This window comes from Saccopteryx leptura, chromosome X (genome assembly GCF_036850995.1).
Source record: "Saccopteryx leptura isolate mSacLep1 chromosome X, mSacLep1_pri_phased_curated, whole genome shotgun sequence".
Taxonomy (NCBI): domain Eukaryota; kingdom Metazoa; phylum Chordata; class Mammalia; order Chiroptera; family Emballonuridae; genus Saccopteryx; species Saccopteryx leptura.
This window is the reverse complement of record NC_089516.1, coordinates 45,608,480-45,632,788: the sequence shown is the minus strand read 5'-3', so window position 1 is coordinate 45,632,788 and position 24,309 is coordinate 45,608,480. Positions and strand designations below refer to the sequence as shown.

Here is a 24,309-nt window from a genome sequence, read left to right as displayed (position 1 = left end):
TAAACATGCATAACTGCATAAACACATACATAAAGTCAACAGTTCAAGAAAAATAAATACCAAAAGACAGAGTATGTGTGTTGTAACCAATGCCAAAAAAAAAAAAGATGAAAACTTCTTTATGGAATTAAGGTTTCAATTTCCAGATAGGACAGATAAATGGGGACTAGATTTATCTTTATGCCTGACCAAAAAAAATAATAATAATAATATATGAGAGATGATTTTCAAGACCATGGACATCAGGCAATAAAGAACAATAATCCCTGAGAGATAGGGGAGGGGAGAAATGAGATGAGCTCTATGATTGCTCCAGCTTATTGCCTTAAGAGAGTTTTCAAGGTACAAAATATAAAGAAGAAACTTTAGAAGACTCTCTAAATTTACAAAGCTTAGAGTCTGGATATAAAGGCAGTTGAAATACATATGACAGGGTACCAGAAAGGGGACCTGGACAGAAAGAGAATCCTGGAGATCCATAGAGGGTCACTCCCTCAGGTATTCAACAGAAATCAGCGTATGCATATGAGGAGAAAGAATAATCTGAAAAGATTAGGGAGAACAACACCTAGCTACTGGAATACTACATGTCCCATCAGCCAAATTGGAAGAACTCACAATTTATAGGGCATAGGGTAGAACAATGAAGATAGTATTGCCTCAGTAGTGGTAATAATCAGACTTAGAATGAGTACTGCTCCAGACCTACCAAACAAATCATAAAAGCAAGACCTAAAAGTATCAAACTATCTCCAAGTAAATTAACTATATGTAGGAATAAAGTGCAAGATGATTTTCAGTAATACAAAAGCATCTACCACCTAACAAGGTAAAATTCACAATGTCTGGCATCCAACTAATGATTAGCAGGCATAAAAAGAAGCAGAAAAGGCCCTGGCCGGCTGGCTTAGCGGTAGAGCATCGGCCTGGCGTGCGGGGGACCCAGGTTCGATTCCCGGCCAGGGCACATAGGAGAAGTGCCCATTTGCTTCTCCACCCCCCCATCCTTCTTCTCTGTCTCTCTCTTCCCCTCCTGCAGCCAAGGCTCCATTGGAGCAAAGATGGCCCGGGCGCTGGGGATGGTTCCTTGGCCTCTGCCCCAGGCGCTAGAGTGGCTCTGGTCACGGCAGAGCATCGCCCCCTGGTGGGCAGAGCGTCACCCCTGGTGGGCGTGCCGGGTGGTTCCCGGTCGGGCGCATGCAGGAGTCTGTCTGACTGTCTCTCCCCGTTTCCAGCTTTAGAAAAATACAAAAAAAAGAAAAAGAAAAAGAAGCAGAAGAATGCAACCAATAATAAGTAGGATAATCAATCAATGAAGTGAAACAAACCCAAACTTTAAAAGTATCAAAAAAAAGTTTTCAAACAATTACTTTAACATATTTATGTTCAAAAAATTAAGCAGAGACATGGAAAATATAAAAAGAACCAAATAGAACTTCTGAGCATAAAAATTACAATATCTTAGATGAAAAATAAATACACTGGATAGAATTAATGGCAGTTTAGATATTGTGGGTGGGGAGATTAGCAAGGGTGCAGAAAAAGAAATCCAAAATAGAAGACACAGAAAAAATATGAAAATGCACTAATGAGCTATAGAACAACTTGAAGTAGTTTAATGTACAGGTAACTGGAGCTCATAAATACAGAAAAGAAAGGATAAAATATATGAAGAAATAATAGCTAAAAATTTTCCAAACTTCATAAAACTATTAAATCACAGACCAAGGAAACAAATCCCAAGCAAAAGAAACATGAAGAAAACTACACTAAGGTAAATTATAATTAAATTACGCAAAACTGGTAATAAACAGAAAATGTCAAAAGCAGTCAGAGGAGAAAGACATGTTAAATACAGAGTAACAAAGACAAGGATGAGGAAAATAACATAAGCAAAGATGATAGAGCAAGAAATGGAGAAAGGGGAAAAAAGCAGCCTAGAACTCTATACCCAGCAAAAAACGTTTTTCAAAATGAAGGAGAAAATAAAGACATATTCACACATAGAAAAGCTGAATGACTTCATCATCAGCAACCCACACTACAAGAAATGTCAAAGCACATCCTCCTGGCAAAAGAAAAATGACAACAGATGGAAATAAGAAACACTGGAATGAAGAGCACTGGAAATAATATATATCAATTATATATTACTCTTATAAGAGTTATTTATTATTATTTAAGTATTTTTAAAACATAACTGTTTAAACAAAAGTAATAACAATAGATTGTGGGGTTTATACCATGTGAAAACAATGCATAGAAAAAATAACAAAGGTTTAGAGCAGCGGTTCTCAACCTGTGGGTCGCGACCCCGGCGGGGAGAAGCGCCCATCTGCTTCTCCTCAATAGATGGAAATAAGAAACACTGGAATGAAGAGCACTGAAAATAATATATATATAATTGGTACATATATAATTGATATATATGTGTATATATATATATATCAATTATATATTACTCTTATAAGAGTTATTTATTATTTAAGTATTTTTAAAAGATAACTGTTTAAACAAAAGTAATAATAGATTGTGGGGTTTAGCGCCACATCTGTAGGATTATCAATTATATATGTACCAATTATATATATATTATTTTCAGTGCTCTTCATTCCAGTGTTTCTTATTTCCATCTGTTGTCATTTTTCTTTTGCCAGGAGGATGTGCTTTGACATTTCTTGTAGTGTGGGTTGCTGATGATGAAGTCATTCAGCTTTTCCATGTGTGAATATGTCTTTATTTTCTCCATTTTGAAAAACGTTTTTTGCTGGGTATAGAGTTCTAGGCTGCTTTTTTCCCCTTTCTCCATTTCTTGCTCTATCATCTTTTTGCTTATGTTATTTTTCTCATCCTTGTCTTTGTAGGAGAAGCGCCCATCTGCTTCTCCACCCCTTCCCCTCTCCTTCGTCTCTGTCTCTCTCTTCCCCTCCCGCAGCGAGGCTCCATTGGAGCAGAGATGGCCCGGGCGCTGAGGATGGCTCTGTGGCCTCTGCCTCAGGCGCTGGAGTGGCTCTGGATGCAACAGAACAATGCCCCAGAGGGGCAGAGCATCGCCCCCTGGTGGGCGTGCCCGGTGGATCCCAGTCTGGTGCATGCGGGAGTCTGTCTGACTGCCTCCCCATTTCCAGCTTCAGAAAAATACAAAAAAGAAAAGAAAAAAAAAGAAATGGGAGTATCCTATTGTAACATCCTTACATTAAATCTGAAGTGTTGTAATATCACTTCAAGGTAGACTGACAAGTTAAAGATGTATACTATAAACCTTGAAGTAACAATTAAAATAACAAAGCAATGAGTTATGGTTAATAAACTACAAGTAAATATAATGAAATTTAAAAATACTTGAGTAATTAAAAAAGAAGACAGAAAAGTAGGAAAAGAGAACAAAAACAAATGGGATAATTGAAAACAAATAATAAGATCACAAATTCAAAATAGCCATATCAATAATCACATCAAATATAAATGGACAAAATATCCCAATAAAAGGCAGAGATCATATTACCTGCTTTTTAAAAAGCAAGACCCAATTAAATGCTGCCTACAAGAAAGTCACTTTAAATATAAAGACATAAATGGGTCAAAAATAAAACTATGCCCAACAATTACACTTATAAGTATCTACCCAATAAAAATGAAAACATACGTCCAAAGAAAAAGAAAGAAAACAAATGACCACACAAACACTTGTGTATAAATGTTTGTAGAAGCATTACTCATAATAACCAAAAAGTAAAAATAACCCAAATTTCAGTCAATTGAAGGGTAAATAAAATATCATATATTCATACAATGGAAGAGGATTCGGCTACAAAATAAAATTAAATAATGATATATGCTATAATATGAATAAACTTTGTAAACAGCCTGCTAGGTGAAAAGAGGCCAGTCAGAAAGGACCACATATTGTATAAATCCATTTACATAAAATGTCTAAAATAAGTAACTCCATAGAAACAGAAAGTAGACTGGTGGTTGTCTGGGGCTGGAGGTGTTGGGAGAAAATATGGCATGACTACTGATGAATACAGGGCTACTTGTGGGGGTGATAAAAAATGTTTTAAAATTGACTGTGGTGAAAAATTGATAGGACTACATAGAAAATCATTAAGAATATAAAATATTTGAACTAGAACAGCTAAAACAATTATGAAAAAGAATTAAGTTGGAGGGACTCTATTTTAAGACCCACTATAAAGTTTCAGTAAGCAAGGCAGTGTGGTATTGGCAAAAAGCTAGATATAGACATAAGTAGAACATAATAGAAAGTACAGAAATATATCCATACAAATATCAGTCATTGATTTGGGACAAAGTTGCAAAAGTAATTTCATAAAGGAAAGATAATTTTTTCAACAAAATTTTTGAAAAAGTTTAAACACCCATACATTAAAAAATGAGCCTCAATCTAAACCTCATACCTTTTACAAAAACTAATTCAAAATAAGTCACAGATCGAAGTGTGAAATGCAAAACTATAAGTTTTTTAGGAGAAATCTTTTTTTCTTCTTTTTTATTAATTTTAATGGGGTAACATTGATAAATCAGGGTACATATGTTCAGAGAAAACATCTCCAGATTATTTTACATTTGATTATGTTGCATACCCCTCACCCAAAGTCAAATTGTCTTCCATTACCTTCTATCTGGTTTTCTTTGTGCCCCTCCCTTCCCCCACCCCCTGCTTTCCCTTCCTCCCCCCCCCCCAGTTACGATCACATTCTTGTCCATGTCTCTGAGTCTCATTTTTATGTCCCATCTATGTATGGAATCATATAGTTCTTAGTTTTTTCTGATTTATTTATTTCACTCCATATAATGTTATCAAGGTCCATCCATGTTATTGTAAATGATCTGATGTCATCATTTCTTATGGCTGAGTAGTATCCCATAGTATATATGTACCAAAGCTTTTTAATTCACTTGTCCACTGACAGACACTTGGGCTGTTTCCAGATCTTCGCTATTGTGAACAATGCTGCCATAAACATGGGGGTGCATTTCTCCTTTTGGAACAGTGCTATGGTGTTCTTAGGGTATATTCCTAAAAGTGGGATAGCTGGGTCAAAAGGCAGTTCGATTTTTAACTTTTTGAGGAATCTCCATACTGTTTTCCACAGTGGCTGCACCAGTCTGCATTCCCACCAGTATTGCAGGAGGGTTCCCTTTTAGGAGAAAACCTTCTTGATTAAGCAATGAGTAGATATGACAGCAAAAGCCTTCTCTCTCTCTAAAAAACAATAAACAAAATCCTTAAAAAAGTAATAATTTAAAAAAAATAAAAGAGAGTGTATGAGCCAAAATAAAAAGTGGGTGCCCCCAGGAACACAAAAAATTAATAGTCAGTTGACACCACATGTTACTCTGTAGGAATAAGTTAACATAATGGGCCTGATGTTGCTATCCCTAGGAGGGCCTGATTTCATGATTGATCCTTGCAATAATAGCTCCTGGGAACTAGGCCTATAAAATATTCCATATGCTGCTAATTGATAAGGTTATTTTGTATGCCTGGAACATTGAATTCTGCCATACCACCCTGGCTAGATTGATAGTTTTTGCAAGTGTGATTTATGGTGAACACCTGCTTTCCTTCTGGGAGTCACAAATTTCAGTAGTAGTGCCTGATCTGCCACCAATAAAATTTTTTTTTTAAATTTTAAAAAGTCTGAGTCTTAAGCAAGCTTCCCTAGGCAGAAACACTGTGTATGTGTTACTGTATTTAATTGCTGGAGGAAGAAGCTTGTTCTGTAAAACGCTACACTAATCCCCTAAGGGAGAACTTTAGAAGCCTACATCTCTAAACTCTTCCAGACTTCACCCATTACATCTTTTTCCCTTGCTGATCCTGCTGCATATCCTATCACTGTAATAATCTGAAGCAACAAATGTCTCTAAATCCCATGAGTACTTCCAACAAATCACCAAATGTGTGGGTGATTGTCAGATGCCCAAAAGAATTACCAAATAATGATGTAAGTGGTACTTTAAATCTTAACTCTTTCCACAAATTCTTTCTCCAGAGCTGTACTGCCTATTCTTCAATCTCTATTAGAATCCCAAGAAGAACCATATCCACTGTAGTCATGAATATCTGCCTCAGGTCCTTGGAACACTCCCATATTGTCACACCCAAGTTTCAAGTGAAGTCAGAGGCTGGTGTAAATAAAAGTTACAATTAGATTCAGTAGCAAATAACAAAGACTCATTTATCTCTCACAAATAAGGAGTCCAAAAGTATGCAGACCTGGCATGCCCGCTCTATGCTATCAGAGACCCCAGTTCCATCTATCTTATTAGTAGTGCCTTCCATTCCCAAGGTCAACCCTGATCCAGTATGGCAGCTAGAGCTCTAACCATAACATCCACATTCATGAGGACAAAGAGCATGGCAGAAGAAGGGCATGTTACCTTCCTTTTAAGGATACTTACCACAAATCCCACATAATACTTCTTTGAATCTTTAGCCCAGGGGTCGGAAACCTTTTTGGCTGAGAGAGTCTTGAACACCACATATTTTAAAATGTAATTCCTGGCCCTGGCCGGTTGGCTCAGTGGTAGAGCGTCAGCCTGGCGTGTGGAAGTCCCGGGTTCGATTCCCGGCCAGGGCACACAGGAGAGGCGCCCATCTGCTTCTCCACCCCTCCCCCTCTCCTTCCTCTCTCTTTCTTCCCCTCCCGCAGTGAGGCTCCATTGGAGCAAAGATGGCCCGGGCGCTGGGGATGGCTCCTTGGCCTCTGCCCCAGGCGCTAGAGTGGCTCTGGTCGCAACAGAGTGATGCCCCGGAGGGGCAGAGCATCGCCCCCTGGTGGGGGTGCCAGGTGGATCCCGGTCGGGCGCATGTGGGAGTCTATCTGACTGTCTTTCCCCGTTTCCAGCTTCAGAAAAATACAAAAAAATAAAAAATAAAAATAAATTAATAAAATGTAATTCTGTGAAAGGCATACAATATGTTTAACACTAAATACAAGTAAATGTGTGCATTTTATGTAAGATCAACCTTTTTAAAGTACAATAAGTCTCTGAATTCTTTTTAATAACGTTGTTATGCTATTGCTAACCAATGATGAGTAAAGTACTTCTTATGGACAAGGCCACCAGGGGTGAGGACGACAGAGACGCAGAGATCCGACTCCGGAGACCAGGTTCAGTGACGCAGATCCGCTTTATTCGGGAAGTAAGCTAGCTTATATATATAGGTTCAGCCTATAGGGTGTTACAGCATGTCCTTCACAGCCAATGGCTGAAAAGTTCAGGGAGCTGCGTAGTTGGTGCTGAGTTACTTCCTTACAATGGGCAAGCTCCCTCCTGGGTGTGCCTAGGAGGGTTTCAGGTGCTGGAGTGTTCTCACAGCATTGCATCAGCCACAGCTGCTAGGAATGTGCTCTGCGCTCTACCTACAACTTCTTACCATTAATGCGACTTCTGGTGCTGCATGGTTTTGCTGATGGCTTTGTAGTCTGGTTGATATATAGTGAGGTTAAGCTTCATGCAGGCGTTGAGACTTCCATCCATTAAACGTCATCCTACGTTGGTCTTAACGTTCTTTAGATGTGAGAAAGACTGCTCACATGCATATGTAGAGCCAAACATTGTCAGTACAGCAATACTCACACGCTGCAGTGTGTGGTATGTGATGGGAAGCACATTCCAAGTTTTGACAATCAGCTGGTCCGCGGGTTGAAGTTTTTTCATTTCTCCCCACTTGTGTTTGCTCGCCAACTCTGCTTACTGTTGTGCAAGTCTTTCCAAATCTTCATTCAGTGACTTGAACTTATTCACCCACATGTCTGAGGCCTTCAGGTCAGCAGCTTGTAGCTCAAAATCTCTGACGGAGACACTGGGATGTAACTCAGGTCGGCGCTGTCCACTGCACACACGTGTGGATGGGTGATGAACTTAAAAAGACGAGTGCACTCACAAAATTCTCCAAAGCGCACTCTGAATGACTGCAGGAGATTAGATGTGAAGCCCGCTAGCTGCTGGAGATCAAGATGTTGAGCAGGGTCACTTGCTGTACATGCATCTTTAAACTCTCCCAGTTTTTCAAAGTGTAGTAAACGACCTGTTTCAATGTCAGTGATGAAGAGTTCCACCTTGTTTTCAAATGCAAACACTGCTTGTTGAAGGGATAAGACTGTATTTCCAACACCTTGCATTTTCACATTGAGCTGGTTCAGATGTTCAGTCATGTCCACTAGATAGTAGAACTTCAGGAGCCACTCAGTGTTAGCTAACTCAGAATGCTCGACATTTTTCATTTCAAGAAAAGTCCGGATTTCGCTCAGACAAGCCGCAAAATGGCTGAGCCTCTTCCCTCTTGACAACCAACATACATTGCTGTACAAAAGCAGACCAGGATAATTATTCTCAACTTCATCCAGCAGTGTTTAAAACTGGCGATCATTTAAAGCTCGGGCAACAATAAAGTTGGCCACCCGAATGACCAGCAACATCACTGCACCAAGCTGCTCACCACACATCTGAGCACAAAGCACCTCCTAATGTAGGATGCAGTGAAAACTTAGGATGGGTCTCTTTTCAATTTCATGAAGAAGCGCTACGAATCCTGTTTTTCCCCACCATGCACGGAGCACCATCAGTACACACCGAAATAAGTTTATCCATCGGTAGATTTTTTTCTTTAGCAAACTCAGTGAAAGACTTGAATAAATCCTCCCCTCTTGTTGTCTCTTTCATAGGCAAAACAGCAAGACTTCCCTCACATAGTGTGTAACTGACAGCATACCTTGCAATCACGTTGAACTGGGATAAATGGCTTACGTCTGTCTGTTGACTCATCCAAAGTGAGAGAAAAGAATGGTGCTGCACTTATGTCCTTCACTTGTGTTGCCTCAATTTGATTTGCCATCATGATGGTACAATTGTGAACAGTTCTTGCCAACAGAGGCATGTCTTTTATTTGTTTGATTATCTTGTCTTTATCCAAAAAGTCATCAAAAAGTTCATTGGCAACATCACGCATGAATGTTTTGGCATACTCCTCATCTGTGAATGGCTTTCCATTTCTCACAATTGCTAAAGCACCAGCAAAGCTAGCCGAATTCCAGTCACCTTGTTGGGTCCAAACACGGAGTTGCTACTGACTAGCTTGCACTCTGCACAGTAGCTCTTGACATGCTTTCTTCCTGCTGTCCCCCGCTGGATATTTCGATGCAAATGTAGTATGGCATGTGTCGAAGTGCCGCTTTATATTTGACCGTTTCATTGATGCAATTTTATCATTGCATATTAGACACACTGCAGAACCTGCTCTCTCCACAAAGGTGAATTCCTCTGTCCATTCCTGCTGAAAAGTACAATATTCCTCATCTTTTTTTCTTTTAGCCATCTTCTTCATCAAAAGGGTTTCTGCAATTAGCTAGCTGACTACTTGATTAAAAGGAGGGAAGTTTACTTCCTGACCTCACAACGACCTGTGTACGTTGCGCATTACCCAATAAAAATTTGGTGTTGTCCCAGAGGACAGCTGTGATTGCCTCCAGCCACCCGCAACCATGAACATGAGCAGTAGGAAATGAATGGATTGTAATACATGAGAATGTTTTATATTTTTAACATTATTTTTTTTTTATTAAAGATTTGTCTGCGAGCCAGATGCAGCCATCAAAAGAGCCACATCTGGCTTGCGAGCCATAGGTTCCCAAACCCTGCTTTAGCCAGAACCTGGTCATATGCCCACACTTAACTGCAAGAGAGGCCAGGAAATGAGGTGTTTTCATTGCACAGTCCCACTCTGAGACATTCTAAGTAAGTCTGGGCCAGACCTGCTACTTCTAACAAGCTCCCAGGTGAGTGATACTAATACATCCATTGAAACAACTTCATAACCTCAAAATTAATGCTCTCCTCAAACTGGATTACTTAAATTAAAAAAAAAATATTTTATCAACAACCAAAAATAGCAATAAAAAAATGCATGCAAATCCTACTACTTCTCATTTCTGGATTATGTATGACAACTTACTTATCAAATATTGCAACAAGGATTGGCTAGCTGCTTTCCAAACCTGTTCCTCTTCCTCCAGCCAGACTACATTTCCCTGTCTCACTTCCAGTTAGATGTGTCCTCATAACCAAGTTCTGTCCAACAGAAGCAAACAAAACAACGTGTAACACTTCCAGGCTTAGCATATTAAATCTTCTCCATATGATCCTCTTTTTTCTGTCCACATTCATTGGCTGGAGAAGGATTCCAAAAACCCTAAGGGATGGGGAAGTCACAAGATGGAAGGCACCTGGTGCCAGAATCACCACATGGAGTAACCACCTGCCAGACCCTTGCACTGGCACATTATATGAGTAAAAACTGAACTTTTCTTATGGTAGGCTACTGAAATTTTGGGCTGGTGTGTTATAACAGGTAGTATTACCCTAATACAAATATACACATTGTTTAAAAGTCATGTAGTGTGCTTTAACAAAAAGAGAAAAGTCTCCTAAAATATAGTCTCTTGAAGGTGGAACAGAGACAATTTTTCAAGAGCTACATGAAACTTAAAAGTCAAACAAAAAATTGAAATAAAAAATGTGTTACTGATTCTCAAGTCATGTAAGCCTAATATCATTGCATGAAAACTAAAGGCAAACAGCATTACTCAGTGTCAGAAAGAGTTTAATGAGAGTAACAAGCAGGATATATTCAGTCTCTATCTGTACAATATTTCAGGCAAGAAGGTTAACAGGTTACCAGCTAACAGGTTAATAGGGAGGTTAATGTTGTCCCCAATCTTCTCTTTTAACGAAAGTTTCAAAACACACCAAATAGTTGAAAGAAGAGTATAAAGCACACCCTTTCACCCACCACCTAGATTTGACAATTGCTAGTATTTTGCCATATTTGTTTCCTCTATTCAGGAATGGGCCAAAGTAGGTTTACAGTAGGTCATATAAAAAATAACACAATAATTAATAAATAATAATACAAGAATAAACTGTGTTTCATGTACTCACAACTGTAAACCTATTTTTGCCCACCACTGTATATGTAGCATGTGTATATTTTGACTGAACTTTTTCAAAGCGAGTTGCATACATTAGGATACATATACTTCATCCCTAAATACTTCAGCCTACATCTCCAACAAATAAGTACATTCTCCTATATAACCTCAATTATCATTCCTGAGAAAAATAACAGTAATTCCCTAATATCACCCAATACCAACTCTACATTAAAGTATACCTGAGATTGTCCCCCAAACATTTTTATACTTTCTTCATGAGCCAGAAGCCAGTCAAGTTTCATAAAACAGAAGCCAGTCAAGTTTCCTGTCCTACTTTTGGTTATGTCTCTTTGTCTCCATTAATTTAGAACACAGTCTTAGTCTGCCCAGGATGCTAGAAAAAAATACTAGGCTGAGAGGCTTAAACAACAAACATTTATTTCTCACAGTTCTGGAGGCTGGGAAGTCCAAGATCAAGGTGCCAGCAGATTTAGTATCTGGTTAGGGCACTCTTTTTGACTTGTAGATCGCTGCCTTCTTTCTGTTATCCTCACATGACAGAAAGAGGGGGAACTCTGCTTTCTTTCTCTTCTTATGAAGGCACTAATCTCATCATGCAGATATCACCTTCATGATTTCATCTAACCCTAATCACCTCCCAAAGGCTCCACCTGCAAGTATCATCACATTGGGGATTAAGGCTCCAACATATGAATTTGGGGGAGATACAATACATTCCATAACAAACACTTACTTGCCTCTTTGTTTTCCTCACAAAGCCTTTTTGAAAAATTCAGGGTATTTGTCTTATAGATTGTCCCTATCTTGGATATGTTTGTTTTTGCATGCTATTTTTTTAAGTAAGAGGAGGGGAGATAGTGAGACAGACACCCCCATGCCTATTGACTGGAATCCATCCAGCAACCTCTATCTGGGGCCAATGTTTGAATCAATTGAGCTTTTTTTAGCACCTGAGGCTGATGCGCTTGGACCAACTGAGCAATCCTCAGCACCCAAGCCAATGCTTGAACCAACTAAGCCACTGGCTGTGGGGTAAGAGGGAGAGAAGTGGGAGAGAGAGAGGAAGAGGAGTGGGAGAGGGAGAGGAAAAAGAGTGGGAGAGGAAGAGGCAAAGAAGTGGGAGAGGGAGGGAGAGAGAAGTGGGAGAGGGAGACAGAGAGAAGCAGATAGTCACTTCTCTTATGTGCCCTGACCAGGAATCGAATCCAAGATGTCTATATGCCAGGCCAATGCTCTATTCACTGAGCCAACTGGCCAGGGATGCATGTTATTTTGTAATTTGTCTCTCTATCCCCTATATTTCCTATAAACTGAAAGGTATGTCTAAAACCTTGATTAGATTGAGAAGAAACATTTGAAGGATGAATACTACACAGGTAAAGCTGTATGCTTACTATTACATCACATCAAGGGGCACATAATACCAGAGAGTTCCATAAGGAGCAAGGATAAATTTGATGACTTGGTTATAAGATTGTGATTGCCATATCTTTCCACTATAAAGGTACCTTCTTTCCTTTGCAATAGCCAAGTAATCTGTGTGGTAATATTCAACAGCATGCAACTACTACGTTTTCCAACAACGTCTCACCCAGAACTCTTGAATTCATTGAAAATTCCTTGTCTAAATCAATTATCATTGGGGGTTGAGAAATGGTGATTTTCTAATTACATCATTCTAAAAAGGTTTTCTTCTGAAACTTCTGAGACACACTTCAGGAAATGTCATTTTTCCCATTTTAACACAAATTTTAGTTCCATTTATAACTTTTAAATAACCAGTGCAACCTAGTCACATAACTATTTCTAATGCATTTTTGCTACATAAAAATAATTTGCTTTATTTTAAAACAATGTTTCAATTGTAAAAGTAACATATTGGCCGTTCATGTATTTGCCATACAAAAAGGTATTTTTTTCTTTCTCTTAACTTTGTCTAATCAGATTGATCAGTTTTTTATGCTAAATCAAAGTTAAGAAACTTTTACCAACTCAGAAGTTATTAAAGGAATCCAAGGATTTATTCATGCTTTGTTTTAAGATCTTGAATAGTGTCAATATTTTTATTTTTTATTTTTACTTTTTGGTGTCAATTTTTTTAAATTTAAATTTTTGATCCAACTGAATTAATCCTGTCATGTGGTAAAAGAACACATTTGTTTTCATTTATATGTATGTTCAGATGCCCACAATGCCATTTAAAAGAAATTTATCTTTTCTAAAAAAGAGAGAGAGAACCCTGGCTGGTTGGCTCAGCGGTAGAGGGTCAGCCTGCCGTGCTGGGGACCCGGGTTCGATTCCCGGCCAGGGCACATAGGAGAAGTGCCCATTTGCTTCTCCACCCCCCCCACCTTCCTCTCTGTCTCTCTCTTCCCCTCCCGCAGTCAAGGCTCCATTGGAGCAAAGATGGCCCGGGCGCTGGGGATGGCTCCTTGACCTCTGCCCCAGGCACTAGAGTGGCTCTGGTCGTGGTCGTGGCAGAACGACGCCCCGGAGGGGCAGAGCATCGCCCCCTGGTGGGCAGAGCGTCGCCCCTGGTGGGCGTGCCGGGTGGATCCTGGTCGGGCGCATGTGGGAGTCTGTCTGACTGTCTCTCCCCGTTTCCAGCTTCATAAAAATACAAAAAAAAATCATAAAAAAGAGAGAGAGAGAGAGTATAAAGGGAACAGTAACATCTCCCTCCCTCTCTCCTAACAACTGGTCCCACTGCCAAAAGATAACCACTGCTTTGTTTGTGTATCTTTCCAGAGAAGCACATACATCATATATAAATGTCTATACATCAGGCTTATGTATATAGATAACATATTTTTAAAGAATAAAGGAGATAATACTATACATACTGTTTTGTGCCTTGTTTTTCCCACAACAGTATGTGGGGACAACTGCCTTAAAAGAAGATATTAAAATACCTCTTTTAACCAGCTGCATAGTATTCCTCAGCCAAAGTGTGCCATAATTTAACCAGTCCCTTCTTGATGAGAATTACAACTTATTTCTGCTACAACAAATACTGCAGGCAAGCAATGTAACATGCTAATGCAAGAATTTCTGAAGAATAAAGTCTATGAATTGAGACTGATGGATAAAAGAGGAGGGTAGAGGCCCTGGCCAGGTAGCTCAGTTGCTTAGAGCATCATCCCAATATGCCAAGGTTGTGAGTTTGGTCCCCAGTCCGAGCACATACAAGACTCAAACCAATGAATGCATAAATAAGTGGAACAAAAACTCTATGTTTCTCTCTCTCCCTTCATCTCTCTCTAAAAATCAATCAATAAATAAACATTTTTTTAAAGTAGGGTGGAAACACTGTACATTTTTTCTAAGTATTCACAAATAGCCCACCGAGATATAAAATTGAGACTCATGGTCATGGATAAAGGTGAAGTGGTTACCGGGGGGAGGGGGGGTTGGGGGAGGGGATGGGGAGAAGGGTGTCAAAAGGGACAAAAAATAAAGTGATGGAAATGATTTGACTTTGGGTGATGGGTACACAACATAATCAACAGTTCAAATGCTATGGAGTTGTTTACCTGAAACATATGTACTCTTACTGATCAATGTTATCCTGTTAAATTTAATTTTCTAAATAATTTTTTTAAAAAAATAACCAACTAGCCTGACCAGGCAGTGGTGCAGTGGATAGAGCATCGACCTGGGATGCTGAGGACCCAGGTTAAAAAAAACCCAGGTCACCAGCTCAAGTGCAGGCTCTTATGGCTTGAATGCAGGCTCACCAGCTTGAACGCAGGATCACTGGCTTGAGCATGGGATGGTAGACATGACCCCACGGTTGCTGGCTTGCGCCCAAAGGTCACTGGTTTGAGCCCAAGGTCGCTGGCTTGAGCAAGGGGTCTATGGCTCAGCTAAAGCCCCCCGCTCAAGGAATATATGAGAAAGCAATCAAAGTGCCACAATAAGTTGATGCTTCTCATTTCTTTCCCTTCCTGTCAGTCTGTCCCTGCCTGTCTCTCGCTCAAAAATAAAACAAAAGTATAAATAGCCCACAAAAAAATTACAGTTCTCACCCCCACTCACTCTATCCTAATGTATTGTCAAATTACAGCAGTCATCTACTGAACCAACCTCAAGTAGCAACACTGGCCAAGGAATCACAGTCTAAAGTGAGAATGAAAACTAATATTTACCAAGTGTTTAAATACCAGAAACTGCACTTGACCTTTAGAGTACCTCATTCATACAATAATCCTGTGAGGTGGCATTGCCTCCAAATTTGTAAAGAGGAAACTAAGGCTCAGACAGCTTACCCAGTGTTATATACAGCTTTAAAAGTAACCAGGCTAGCATTTGAACCTACTCAATCTGGTAGCAAAGTGAGACCACATGCAGCTGCCCCAATCGAGAGCCGAAGTAATGAGTTCTTTATAAAAACAAGGGCTCCTGCCTGACTAGGTGGTAGCACAGTGGATAGAACATCGAACTGGAACACAGAGGGCCCAGGTTTGAAACCCCAAGGTTGCCAGCTTTAGCGTGGGGTCGCTGGCTTGAGCGTGGAATCATAGACATGACCCCATGGTCGCTGGTTTGAGCCCAAGGTCACTGGCTTGAGCAAGGGGTCACTCGGTCTTCTGTAGCCCCATCACAGCACATATGAGAAAGCAATCACTGAACAAAGAAGGTGCCACAATGAAGAAATAATGCTTCTCATCTTTCTCCCTTTCTGTCTGTTCCTGTCTGTCCCTCTGTCTGTCACCAAAAAAATAAATAGATAAATAAATAAATAAATAACAAGGGCTCCTGATTAACCAGGAAGTGGGTGGTCCTGAAATGTTTGCTTACAGACTCAAATGTTAATTTCATGCTATTGCAAAATGTCATGTTTTCTCCTTTAAGACTTTGACTATGCACCCACTCTCAGGCTGTGCTTAGCAATCCAGCTCCAACAAAGCAATAATGAGCCCACTGGCCACAGAACCTGGAGGGGCTGACCAATATGTACTTGGAAAGTTGATAGGCAGGGAACAGAGAAGAAACAAGAAGCAGGTGGTAGGCTAGCATAGCCAGGTTAGATATTTTGAACCCATATCAGTTGTCACACAAAAAAAAAAACATTAGGGGGAAGTGGAACTACTGTACACATGAGAGAGAATCACCATTAACTGACACAGTACGTTTATACCAGCTTTCCCTGCTTCGAACACTTGCAATTTCTGCTGTACAGACAAACTATACTCACTAACTTTAGGATGGCACTTAATCATTATAGAGCCAGACAGCTGGGAGCTCCCTGCCCTGACAAAACAGGTTAGACTGGTGGCCTTGCCTGCTGCCATGCAGCTCCTACCTCAGGGTCTGGGGCGCTGCTTTCAACTTCCCTGGAGTCTGGTCTGTGGTCACCTTCCCTTGTAGCTGTCTGGGGCTGTTGTCAGGGAGGAGTGCTTATAACTCTCCCTTGGTTGGCGAGGAAGTCCTTTTCCATTTATATGGTAAGCATTCATAGTGTATCTGTCTCTTATTGTCCTTAGGTCCTTCACACCAAGGTAAGTGCTTGTTATTAGATCTATTTGTGCACACCACTCCTAATGTAACATCAAGTACTCACTGAGAATACTGGGATAAAAAGAAGAGAGGGAGGGGAAAGAAAACATCTTTCCTTTTCCCCATATTGTCTCAATTCCAGGCACAGCACTCCTGAAGCTCCATGGGAACAGACAGCAATGGAAAGGTCACAGCAAACTGACAGTACAATGTTTTTTCAGTAGGGAGAAGTGCGTATCAAATTAGATGATCTGAGGAGAATCTTAAAATACCATCACAAATGCCACAGAATGAATGCATGGACATACTTCCACAGTTCAAACATCAAATAACACAAAAGGGTATAGAGTGATGTCTCCTTCCAACCCCTATGTCACAGCCAACTAGTTCCTACAACTCCATCAAGGAAACCAATGGGACTTAGTCTATTATATGTCCTTCCAGAGATATTTCATGATTATACTGGCAAGTGTGTGTGTGTGTGTGTGTGTGTGTGTGGTGTGTGTATATATATACGCATACATACATATACATATATAATCACAATTTAAATACATTTATATATAATAGATAATATATAAAAGCCTTTCATCTAAGATTAAAGTGCCAGTTAAATACTTTCAAAGTGGCAGAAATTAGATTTTTTAAAAATTTTCAAAGTAAAATGTTTTAAAATTCACAAATGAACTCTTTCACTCATAAAAATTTGCCCACATTTAAGTTAAATTTTTTACCTCCAGATATGAAGTTGGGCACCCAGCATGCAGCAGATACTTATGTATTTCCTTGGGTCATGTTGTCCTTTATTACTCAGAGGCAATAGGACAATTACTCACTTCCTCTACTGACCTTGACAAATACAATCTGTTTCTTACTATTAAAAAAGAGAAGTTCTGAAAACCTATATTGCATTTATTTAAGTGTTCAAAGATTTTCATACAGAATTTTTTATCAGAATCCCAATAGTTTTCAGTATATAATGAATAATTAGCTAGTCAAATGACATTAGAATTCAGATTGAGGGATAGAGGTCTTGACACGGAAGAGAATATCCTTGAGAGAGAGAAATGTTTTCTCACAATCATAAGCAATCCATGTCAAAATATTAATATTTGGCATAACCTAGGACATCAAATACTGACAGACTAAATTTCTTAATACATTTCCAAGTAACACTACAACCTAAAGACAGTACAAAAATTACACAAAATTCTATGAGATGATGTTGCCATCTCTGAACAATCATCAATTAAACCAGATTTCAGTAACACAAAATGAAACAGCCCCAATGACTAAAAGCTTGTGATGAGTTTAAAAAGTACACATCAGCAAAGGAAAATTCCACTGCTGTTTCTAAGCCTTAAGATAAAGGTGATTGAGCTCCTAAGAACATGGAGTACCGTTCAAAAACACTCACGTATTTTTAAATCCCCATTTATTTTCCATGTAGTTGAACATGTATTTATGAGCCTGTCAAAGCTACCTTCTAAAAGCATTTCACATAGTATTATAATGAATTGGATATAGGGGCTATAAAATAAAAGTATTTTCAGGGCTATCTATATAATATAAAGGCAATCTTCATTGCATTATGGCTCAGAGTCAATCACTAGAAATGATAATGTGCTTCAACTCCCCACTCTGCTCTCTGCTCAGGAAACCTTGTAGCTTACCTGCAGCCCTAGCTTCAGACATCTACCACCACTGACACAAATCACAGAGCTCAAGAATGACTAGGCCAAAGTTTGTGTTTATACTGTAATTTGTAATAACCAAACTCAATTTTGGACCTGATCCTGTTTCAATTCAAGATCTGTCGAGGACACTACCCCCCTGAAAACATAAAAGCTCCCAACAGCACTTCATAATCTTGATGGACATGAGCCTGGGCTGTCAACAACCAATTAAGAACTCCAAGAAGCAAGGCCCAGGGCCAAGGGTAATTTTCACATTAAAGATTAAGGTGTCTGCTTTCCATTCTCTATCAGGGAACCCTGAATGGAAATTGAGTGGTGAAATATCTCCAGTATAAGTGATAAAGTAAAATGCTGCCTATCGGGAACAGTCATAAAGTGGGCTCATCTATTTCACATGAGGATGCCAACATGGGCCTTAACTCTACTGAATTAAATTTAAAAAGAATGAATACTTGGTTCCAGTTTGGAGTCATGGTGGAGGGGGGCATAGTGAGGGAAAAAAGATGATTCAGATTATGGTTAATGAAACCTATGTAATGATAGACGATTTGTGCTGACCACTGTGCATATGACACACCATGTGCCATAAAAGACAGAAGAGGATGGCGGCAACAGCCCACCCTTCACAACAAAAGAAGACTGACTTCAGAATTAAAACCACTACTTTTACTCTTCATACATTCACAAAAAATAAAAATAAATAATTTTTTAAAAACCCACTATCTTCAAAGTCGTGTCCATAAGCTCCTCTCTGCTTAGAGAAGGCAAGTAACTGGGTATAACTTCCCACCTTGACAAAAGGGTGGGAGGCGTGCCCATCTCCCAGACTTGGACTGACATGGTTGGGCACCACTCTGTATCCTGAAACATACTCATCTTTCACAGTGCTTCATACTCTGACTTTATTAACCAGAGACCAGGGAACACAGATCTCAGAAGTGGACACCCAGAAAGGTTGATGATAGATGGAGCATCCACCAGGCCCCGCCAGCCCATACCCAAGCCGGGAAGCCCTAAACCCTCTCCCCCACCCTCACCGTGGCCTGCCTCTGGGGTGGCGCAGTCCCCTGCGAAGTCACCCACGTCCTGCCAGGGCACTCACACCCACTGAACTGACCCGGGGCGGGGATCCGGGGGCGCGATGGAGAGAGGTGGGTGGACAGAACCCGGTGGACAGAACCAGGCCACTTCTGTGCCTTTCATTTTCCTGGTTCCCCATGAAGAAACGTCAAAATGGGGTGGAATTCTTTTCAATAGTGACAGAAAACCAGAACATGTAGTTGACCTTGGGAACTAACACCGCCTCAGCGGGGAAAAGGAAATGGAACGAAACGTGTTGCAAGTAAAGGGGAAGCATAGTGAAGCGTGGGGGGTAGCTCAGGGGCCCGGCCGCCTGAGGGTGTCGGGGTGGTGGGGGCAAGTGGGGTGCTCACCATAAATCATCGCCAGTCCGGTCTCGTGCAGAAAGCGCACCCGGCGGTGCTTGAAGAGCCAGATGGTGAGGATGGTGAGCGTGAGCAGCAGGATGAAGGTGAGCAGGCTCACGCTGTCTTGCCTGTGACTCTCCTCCGCCTCCTTCTCAGTGGCGAGCTCCTCCATGGCGCTACTGTCCTCAGCCGCCGCCCCAGAGGAAGAAGCCGCGGCCACGACACGCAGCCCCCGACCCAGCAGCAGCGGCAGCAGGGGCAGCAGCAGCAGCCGCGGTGGCAGCGTCTGGGCTGCCCGCCCCAGGCCAAGACGCGCCGCGTCACCATCAGGCTCCATGGCCCCAGAGCCGCCCGGCCTCCTGAGCGCGAGGACAAGCAACCCGCACCGTCGATGGGTTGACTCCACGCCGCGGACCTGCCGGAGTGGCAGTGGCCGCCGCAGCTCCACCTCCAACTGGTGCCCGGTCGGGGGAGGGGCGCGCGCAGTGCGCAGGATCCCCAAGCACCGCCCCCCCGCCCGCGCACCTGTTTGGCCAACTGCCGTGCCCGGCCCAGCGTTGGCCGGGTCACCAAAGGAGTGTTGGCTGTCGCCTTCCGACCCAGGGGCTTGGCCGCCAGCCCCTGGCCTCTCTGCGCTCCTCGCCCGGTCCTGGCGTACCTGGTCGGGCCGTCTGGGATCTTGGGGTAGGATTCCCGAGGCCTCGCCACCACGCTTCCTAAACCGGACGCCAGAGGTCGCCTGTGCCTGGAAGGAGCGTCAGCTTCGCTATGTGCGCTGTCTCTGGGGCCACGGCGAGTATTTGATCTCAGACCACTGTGTAGCCTCCCTGGGCCCAATAAAGTGGGGGGCCTGGTGAAAGTGAGAAGTCGCGAAGCCACATTATCCCCTACACCTCTCTTTCCACATCTTTCACATTGCCTGCCAGTTCTCTGGACTTCCCAAAATCTGCCAGGCTTCATTCAACCCTCTGCTCTAGTTGCCCCAAAGTGAGGACCCACAAGGGGTCAGAATGGAGGTAGAGCGTTAAAAACATATCCTTCACCACTTGGGAAATAGAATAACTTCCGATTATAGGAAGAGGGTTGAAGGAACTGAGCACTTGCCATTCAAGGTAGATGAGCAGTGCCACGTGGGGCGCAGCGGGTATAACTTTTACACTGACCTCTAGGTAACCCAGAAAGTCTTTGGATGATTTTTCGGACCAGGCTTAGCTCTGGAAAAAATGATAAAATTTACTCTGGAGGATAAAACCTCTTGGAACAAATTCTCAGGACCTAGAATTTCCAATCCACCTTGTTCTTCTGGTCAAGGAAGAAAAGAAAAACCAAATTACTAATCACTGAATTCCCAGTACCTAGCACTATACTCATTAAATATTTATTGAATTACTCTGAAATCTGTACCAGCTGCCAGGATTTCTCTCCCAGAGTTGTTTGCATTTTAAAGAGGATTCACTGAAGAAAATAGTGCTTAACTAAAAGATTAATAATAAGGTAGAGATGACATTAAGTAGGAAAGCTATTTGGAGCACTACAGCCTTCCTGGTTCCCCTGGTGAACACTCTGGCAGGCCTGATTAGGACTTTATTTAAGCAGGATAATTTCTTCATCTAGATTTTCCCCTCAATTCTCTCGCACTCTAGCCGATACACAATCGCCTTAGACAGTGGCAATAGAGGGAGTGGTGTTATCAAGTGCTTAAATGCTAAGGGAGAGGGGACCCTTCCTCTATGGTTGGAGTAGACATGGTTCCAAGATAGTAGGGAAAAAAAACCCTGGGATATTTTTCTCCCTCTCTGTCCTCCTGTTGCTTTCTTCCAGGCATAGGCAAAGTTGTAGGAAGTGCAAAACAGAAGAGTAAACACTCAGATTTCTTGCTGAAAGCTCAAAATGGGGAACTCTAAGTATCAGAGAAATTGTGGAAAGAGAGAAGTTTGGGGAAAAGAATCCTATCAAGTCATTATAAACTCCTAGATTCACTTTGACCTATATGTGGATCTTCTCTTAAACAGCATACCAAGAACTACAATAACTGAACTAAGAAACAGATCACCCAGATCCTAGACTAGCCACTGGATAAAACACCTGTGGGACAGATTTAAATAATGCTGCAAAAGTTTTGAAAACTAAATTGGAGTCATGATCTACAAAAAGCAAGTCAGAACTTGTGATCTGGACCCAAATATGTTAACTACAAACTAGAACAAATATATGAATATTCCTTTTTTATTCTTTTAAATATATTTATTTATTTATTTAGCAAAAGAGACAGAGAGAGGGACAGACAGACAGAAAGGGAGAGAGATGAAAAGCATCAATTCTTCATTGAGGCACCTTTAGTTGTTCATTGATTATTTTCTCATATGTGCCTTGACCCCAGGGGGAAAGTCTATAGCTGAGCCAGTGACCTCTTGCTCAAGCCAGCAATCTTGGGTTCAAGCCAACAACTTTGGGTTTCAAGTCAACAACCTTTGAGCTCAAGCCAGCGACAACAGGGTCATGTCCGTGATCCCACACTCAAGGTAGAGATCAAGCACTCAAGCTGGTAAACCTGCACTCTAGCTGGAAACCTTGGGCTTTTGAATCTGGGTCCTCAGCATCCCAGGTCAATGCTCGATCTACTGTGCCACTGCCTGGTCAGGCTGAGTACTCCTTTATTTTTAAAGGTGACTAGATGGAGTCAATAGCAAAATGAAGATGAAAAAATCAGTAAATCTGAAGATAGAGCAAGAGAAATTATCCCACCTAAACAACAAAGAGGGAAAATTGATAAATAAATGAATATAGCCACAAGGACATGTAGGATAATAACAAAAGGTCTAACAGTCATGCCTTTGGAATCTCAGGACAAGAAAAAGAGTGTGATGCAGAAAAAAAATATGTAAGTATATAAAAACTGAAAGCATTCTAAATTAAGCTAAAAACAAACCTGCAAATTCAAGAACCTCAGCAAACTACAAACAGGATAAACTCATATGAGTCAATTCCCAGACATATTATACATATTTAAACTTTTGAAAACAAAGACAAAATATATTTAAAGCAGAAAGAGAAAAATGACACATTACATTTAGGGTAAAACCCAAATGACTATGAATTTCTCTCAGAAACCAAGGAGGTCATCAAGAAATCTACAACATTTTTAAAGTGCTGAAAGAATTGTCAACCCAAAATAATATGTCCAGCAAAAATAGCTTTCTGGAATGACAGTGAAATAAATATTGTCACCCTGGCCAATTGGCTCAGTGGATAGAGTGTTGGCCCACTCTATGTATGTCCCAGGTTCAATAGCCAGTCAGGGCATGCATGAGAAGTAACCATCTAGTTGTCTTACCCTCCTTCTCCCTCTTCTATCTCTCTTCCCCTCAGCCAGTGGCTCGATTGGTTTGAGTGTTGGCTCCGGCACTGTGGATAGCTCAGTTGGTCCAAGTGTCAACCTCAGGTGTGAAGGATGGCTTGGTTGATTTGAGCACTGGCCTCAGATTGGAGTTGCCAAGTGGATCCCAGTCAAGGAACACACAGGACTCTGTCTCACTATCTCCCTTCCTCTCACTTAAAAAAAAAGATATTCTCCAAAAAAGAAAAAAATGAGGGAATCGTGGCCAGCAGACTTGCTATAAAAAAAAATGACTGAAAGAAGTTCCTCTCTTCACCAGTGCTTTAAAATGTACTCTGTGATTGAAAACAAAAATTATAACATGGTATAATGGGATTTTCATAGTATGTAGTTATAATACACAAACACACCCAAATATAAAAGAAGAATTCTATATATTGCTATGGTTTCTATATTCTACTTGAATTGGTAAATATTGATTCTAAGTAGATTGTAAAAACTTGAGTATCTATATTGTATTCCCTTGAATATACAAAGAGATAAATTAAATGGAATACTAAAATTCTCAGAGAAACTCAAAAAGAGGTGGGAAAGGGGAAATGTCAAGCAAACAAACAAAAAAACCAGAGGGAACAAAAAGAAAAAAAATAATAAAATGGTAGACCTAAATCCAAATATATCAATAACTACATTAAATGTAAATGGCCTAAGTAAAGCAGCTAAAAGAGAGATTGTCATAATGGATAAAAAGCAGTATCCCAAAATGAGTGCCTACAAGAAATTCATTATAGTTTTAACGTAAAAGTATAGAAACATACATACTATGTAAATATTAATAATAGACAGCTAGGATGGCTTTATAAGCACCAAAAAGGTTAGGCCCTGGCTGGTTGGCTCAGTGGTAGAGCATTGGCCCGTTGTATAAATGTCTCAGGTTTGATTCCTGGTCAGAGCACACAGAAGTGACCATCTGCTTCTCCACTCTTCCCTCTTCTGTCTCTCTCTCTCTTTCTCTCTCCCTCTCTCTTTCCCTCCTACCGCCATGGCTTGATTGGTTCGAGCACATCAGCCCTGGGCACTGAGAATGGCTCCGTGGAGCTTCTGCCTCAGGTGCTAAAAATAGCCCAGTTGCAAGCATGGGCAGAGCATCAGCCCCACACGGGTGTTGCCAGGTGGATCCTGGTCAGGGCACACTCAGGAGTCTGTCTCTCTATCTCCTCTCCTCTCACTTGGGAAAGAAAAAAAATTTAGACTTTCCAGGAAAGAAAATTATGAAGAATGAAGAGAAACATTACAGCATAATAACTAATCTACCCACCAAGAAGACATTGCCATCTGTATTAGTTTTCTACTGCTTCATA

The 24,309-nt window shown here is 40.9% G+C and overlaps 1 protein-coding gene across 2 annotated transcripts in view; it reads right to left on the bottom strand.

Moving 5' to 3' along the window:
• The window catches only part of SLC9A7 (solute carrier family 9 member A7), a 177,049-nt gene extending 156,998 nt beyond the window's left edge, over window positions 1–20,051 (bottom strand). For both annotated transcript variants that reach the window (XM_066357513.1, XM_066357512.1), the window contains exon 1: window positions 19,618–20,051. In XM_066357513.1, the coding sequence (XP_066213610.1) occupies window positions 19,618–19,948 (331 nt within the window). In that variant the 5' untranslated portion in view covers window positions 19,949–20,051. The remainder of the gene's footprint in view (window positions 1–19,617) is intronic.
• Between the last annotated feature and the right edge of the window lie 4,258 nt (window positions 20,052–24,309).